Raw genomic sequence first — 5,615 nt, 5'->3', positions numbered from 1 at the left:
AGGTGTATTTGAAGCTAGGTTAGATGTGACAAAATTGTGGAATTAGGGAGAGATCGGTCAATTTTTCTAGGAACTTAGGGATTCTGGATTGGAACTGATTGGAACCGGGGCAGGGACAAAACCTGAATTTGAACCTCTTCCACCCCACCACACTTTTTGGAACAGCCCATTTTGAGAATAATTTTGAATTCGAATGCTGCATGTGGGGCTGGAAACAAACACAAAGTATGCAGACATTATTGTCATTCAAACATGCAGTTGACTTTCGGCAAAGTTTTGTTCTGTGAATCTTCTGTTCTAGCAGACTTTGACGGACTCCCAACTGCATTAACACCTGGCTTTTCTTTTCATGTGTCTCAGACCTAAAAGAATTATAGCCCTATATAAAACTTCTCACCTACCGTACATGGCATTACAATCATATACAATCTTATGTAAGTCAAGTCTTATGAAAGAGGATTCCATGCTCATTTGTGATAAACATTATTTTGTTTACCCTTCTTCAGTTTGCAGGCAAAGGAGGCCAAGCACGTTGGGGTGGCTGAAGGAAGACCAGACCCAGCCCGAGAATCATATGCTGATCTCATAAGATCATCGATTGAGGAGATGAATGACTTGAAAAAGCTTCAGGATTCAAGTGAAGTTGATGAGAAAGCATTCCTTGAAACTTTACCAGAGGATTGCCGTTACAAGATAACAAGTCTCCGGGGCACCTCCTCTGGGTTTGATGCAAGTGTCGAAACACCAGACCTGACTACTGACAACTACAATGACTGGTTACTTGAATATGGAGCCATAACCAACACTTGCCTGAGGAAGGGGACAGTCAAGGGTGAGACGTCTGGCTTTTTCCTGCGGACTTACTACCGTTGTCAACACAACACAAGACAGTGGAGTCCAAGCAAAGACCCTCAGCGCAGACTTGGCATTGACCCTACGGCTAGGGTTAAGAATACAAACTGCCCATTCCAGTTAGTGATGAAGATCTCAAAAGAAAATGTCACTACCATCGACATTCACAGTCAGCACAATCACTCAGTTGGCACGTTGGAAGCCTCCAACTTCAAAGATTTGTCAGAGGAAACAATAGACAAAGTCTATAAGCTTTTTGAGTCTGGTCTGACACCATCTACTGCTAGACAGCAGTTTTTGAGCGACCTCAAAAGTGACTGTATGGATGAGATCACCTTTCACCGACAAAAGGCAGACCGCTCCATCATGCCCAGGAAGAGAGACTTCAATTATTTGTATGAACAGTTTGGGAGGGAAAGGTATGGAGGAAAAGACAGTCAAATGTTTGTCAAGCTGAAAGAAAGACTCGATTCATATAAAGAAGAAAATCCAGAGGCAAGCATAAAGTGCCAGATCTATGAGGGTGACAGCAAGCCTCTGATAATCGCACTTGTAACACCGTTAATGAAGAGAGTCCGTAGGGAAGTTCCTCAGTCAGCTGAACTTGTGTTTGTTGATGCCACTTCAAATACAGAAGAACATAACTTAAAGGTATTCATGTTGTGCACCTACCATGTGGCTGGCGCACTACCATTAGGTATTGTAATAACAAGTGATGAGAAAGAGAGTACCCTGTGTGAAGGTTTTCAGGCACTTTAGTCATTGTTGCCACCTGATGCCTTTTATGGCAATGGACCAGAAGTTGGTCCGAGTGTCATACTGACAGATAACTGCAATGAATAGCGTAATGCTCTTAGCCAAGAATGGCCAAGGGCAACTCTGTTACTATGCACATTTCATATTCTCCAGCAAGTATGGAGATGGCTCCATGACAAGAGAAACAACATAAGACAGGAGGATCGACCGCACTTGTTAAGTCTGTTCAAGACGTGCCTGTATGCCGAAGAGACATTTCATAAATGTTGTGCAGACTTGTTTCAGGATAGCAAATGTAAACTGTATTGCAACTTCACCACATATGTGTCAGGTCTGTGTAAGAAGAAAGAGGCATTTGCCCTCTGCTTTGGAGGTAACCTACTTGTGAGAGGTAATCAGACAAATAATTTTGTAGAAGCACAATTTCTTGTTTTGAAGGACACTGTCTTAAGAAGAGTTAAGGAGTACAATGTAGTGGATCTTGTAGAGAAGATTACAGCAGACTTAGAAGATCACTACAAGACAAAGTTGCTGTCACTAGAAGACGGGAGCTTTGATGTAACCTACAATCGGCGCTTTATGGGAGCAGGTAAAGATGGAGGGACAGGATTCCGGGTCCCTTCACAAGAGGAGCAGACTGCCTACATCTCATCTGTGGAGCAGTTCGAGAACAATGTGTTCCGGATTGCAAGTGCGTCTAATCTAGTACAAAGGTACTACAGATCTGTGTTTATATTACTTCATGGTTTTGCAGCTTTTGTAACTTCCTTTTCTTCCGTCCAGAATAGACCATGGCTTAATGATATTTGATATTCAAGATGTCCAGGTGTATTCATTGTTGCATACATGTTATTTATCATATTTGCTAATTAAGGGTTTGAATGTGTGTGTGAAAGGGAGAGGGGCTGTACACTATTCAGTTACATTGTAGAATCGTCTCAATGTTCTTAACCTGCACTGCAATTTTACAAAATCAAATTTTGAATGTGTAGTTATATTAGTATATTATTACTGTAATCTGTTTACAAAAGAACTTGCTTTTGGAGTTAAGATTTTTGGGTTTGGGATTTTATTGTATCTGTATAACTTATGTCCCTTTTTTGTTCCAGCCACACAGTAGACATGACAGTGGGAGTTTGCAGCTGCACCATTGGAAAAGATGGCACTCTCTGCAAGCATCAGTATATATTATGGGCAGCTAAGAAGGTACATTGTATTGATTTTGTCTCTGTCACTAATGCAGAAGAGAGACAGAAACTGGCTAAGATTGCAATTGGGAAAGCGTTGCCGCTGTCGTATTACAATGATTTGCGAACTGTTGACCAAAGTGTTGTTAAATCATGTGGATAATGAGCTCCCAACAGCAATGGGTGAGACAGAGGTTGAGACAGAGGTCGAGGAGCAGGTCTGTGAAGAGCGGGAACCTGATGCATGTATTGACACGGCATCAAATTTGCTACATATGGCATGTGAGCAGATTACAGAGAAACTGAAATCAACCAATGATACAAATCTAGCTACAGCAATTATCAAGTTTTCAAAGCGAGTCACAAGTCTTGCTGGGCCTTCAACAATGCATGCAAATCTTGTAAAAGCACTGCACAATTTTGGGTCTTATGAGTTGAAGAAAACAGGTGTCGGAATAAAATCCAGAGTCCAGCCAAATAGAAAAAGGAAGTGTGAAAATGGCAGCCACCGGGCAGTCCCAAAAGGAAGGCCTGCAAAACTACAGTCAGCACAACCAAGCTTAGAAGTACCTCGTAAGAAATGTAAGCGTTCCCACAGTTTGGCTAAAGCTGTGAAGTCAAACACAAACACCAGCAAAAAGTCAGGGTCTCATGTAGTGAAATCAAAAACAAGACATATACAATGGGAGAAAAGAAGAACAGATTCTTCTTGAAAGAAGTAGTAAAAACTATAATTGGCATGTAGCAAAAAGATGGGATAAGAAATGCCCTTACATATTTCTAAGTCCAGCAATGATGCTATGGAAATATGACTGGTTGGATCAAAATAGACCTTACTTTTTACTTTATTAGCTTGCATGTTCTCCTAATGTAGTAGGCTAGTACTGAAATGCTCCCACCATGGGTCATTTCTGTGGTGTTACCAGGGTAATATGTATTTTTGTCTGTTTCTTGGTAACTATGTTTGTAAAGTTTTGTACTGAAGTACCTGAGCTATAGGCTTGAAAACAATTGTAATTTTACTTTTTCAACAATGCAACATGGTATTGTGTTCACAAAGAAGCCAATTTGGGCCACTGACCTTCAAATATTGTAAGGCAATGATAATCACTAATGCAAGTTGTGGATTTTTTTGTAAAAGGAATGCAGCAATATGTATGAAATTGTTTACTACAGTTGTTATATCTGTTTAGTCCCCTCAGTGTTAGAATAGATAAGGATTGTGACTGAAAAGGCGTTTTACATTATTGTAATTCGAGACTTGAATACCATTATTGTACTGTATTTGATGTTAACATACTATTGGATAGCTTCATTTATGGTACAATTTAGTTGCTATATTTTCTTGTCGTTAACCATTTAGTTGGGACTTATCTATATCTATGACTTGTTGTCCTTTGTTTCCTGTTTCAATTATTTCAGTCTTTGTTAAGAGGAGGGTTTGTACAAGCCTTCTCCCTCTCTCTGCACGCTATGTATATATTATCTTTACTTTCTGTACTTTACATGCTTCTTACATAATGATCAGACGTGCTTGTGATGTGGCTCAAGTTCTATCTGTCCATATGTATTTAAGAAGATGAGATACTCAGGCAGAGAACTTTGTCATAGATCAGGTTACTTTTATTTGCTTGAAAGATGTATTGTGTTGCACTTGTGAATAGTATAGTTTGTAATGGAGGAGTAGAAATCCTTTCATCATTAACTGCTGTTGAAAAGGAGTGTTATTAAACATTCTGCCTTGTATGTAAAGTGTAAGGAATTTTCTTTGCATATTCCATAGTGATCCATTACTTTGTAACTTACATGTTCATGGTACAATGGTACATATATTCACTGTACATAGCTTATGCATAAATCAGGAAATACAAGACAGTGGTTGATCAAAATAAAACATGTACAGTACAGGAATATGAATGGCCAGGTTTCATTTGTACTTCAGTGGCTCTAGATAAAATGAACAGAAGAGTATAGACCTTTTTCAATCTCAAAATTGGCTACCTTTTAAAGCTTGCTATATGATGTTCTAAATCTTCGTTCTTGTTTATAACACTACCAAACATCTCCTTCCTAGCTTGATAGATGTGTACGGGTGAAATATTAGCCCTTTAAAAATAACTTAAGTACTCTAATTCTTTTCACGCTCAAAAATCTTACAATTGCCAAAGGTAAAAATCACAATGAACATTTATCGAGTAAACCAGCCCCACTGAGGCAATAACATATTTGAATGTAGATTAATCAAATAATGACTGGTACTATTACTACTACTAGATTGTTTTCCTGTGTCTGTAAATTGTATCTTAAGTTTCTGTGAAATAAACCCAACATAATGACAACCATTTACTTACAAACTTTCAAATATAATAACAGTGCAGACACAGTAAAAACTTTTGGTGAAAAGGCATATGGGCAAGTATCCCAGTGAGAGATTCAACCTGTTGTTCCAACCTTGCGATCAGTTGATGTTGTGGGATTTCTGCTGGTGTCTTAATAGATTTCTTTTCTGAGGAAATGTCTTGTCACAGTGGTTGCACTTGAATCGCATGGTCTTTTTAGCGAATGCCCACAAACGCCCACTCTAGAGAAGTCCGCGCTGCACGAATCTCATTTATTTTGCTTGGAATATGTCCACGTTGTGCTCCCATGTATTAATCCTGAGTTTCAAGTCAATCCATGGAACCGAAGTGACATAAATCAAAGTTTTCGATTCTCGATGGTCTTTTTAGCGAACGCCCAGCAAAATGTCTTTTTAGCGAATGCCCACTATATCCACAAAAATATCAGCCGTCGCGCAACGACACCTAAATCTACCTTTGC

General features: G+C 39.2%; 1 protein-coding gene across 1 annotated transcript; it reads left to right on the top strand.

Moving 5' to 3' along the window:
• The first annotated feature begins 138 nt into the window (after nt 1-138).
• LOC118406212 lies at nt 139-5,396 on the top strand. Its single transcript, XM_035806114.1, has 2 exons — nt 139-2,321; nt 2,718-5,396. The coding sequence occupies exon 1, from the start codon at nt 607-609 to the stop codon at nt 1,609-1,611; it is 1,005 nt and encodes a 334-aa protein (XP_035662007.1). The 5' UTR covers nt 139-606; the 3' UTR covers nt 1,612-2,321; nt 2,718-5,396.
• Nucleotides 5,397-5,615: the final 219 nt, after the last annotated feature.

Source organism: Branchiostoma floridae, chromosome 18 (assembly GCF_000003815.2).
Source record: "Branchiostoma floridae strain S238N-H82 chromosome 18, Bfl_VNyyK, whole genome shotgun sequence".
NCBI classification, from domain to species: domain Eukaryota; kingdom Metazoa; phylum Chordata; class Leptocardii; order Amphioxiformes; family Branchiostomatidae; genus Branchiostoma; species Branchiostoma floridae.
Note: the sequence above shows the minus strand (reverse complement) of the source record. Positions and strands in the feature narration are given on the sequence as shown.

What these genes read in the sequence shown, in the direction of transcription:
- LOC118406212 (XM_035806114.1), top strand. Translation starts at nt 607, where the DNA reads ATGAATGACTTGAAAAAGCTTCAGGATTCAAGTGAAGTTGATGAGAAA.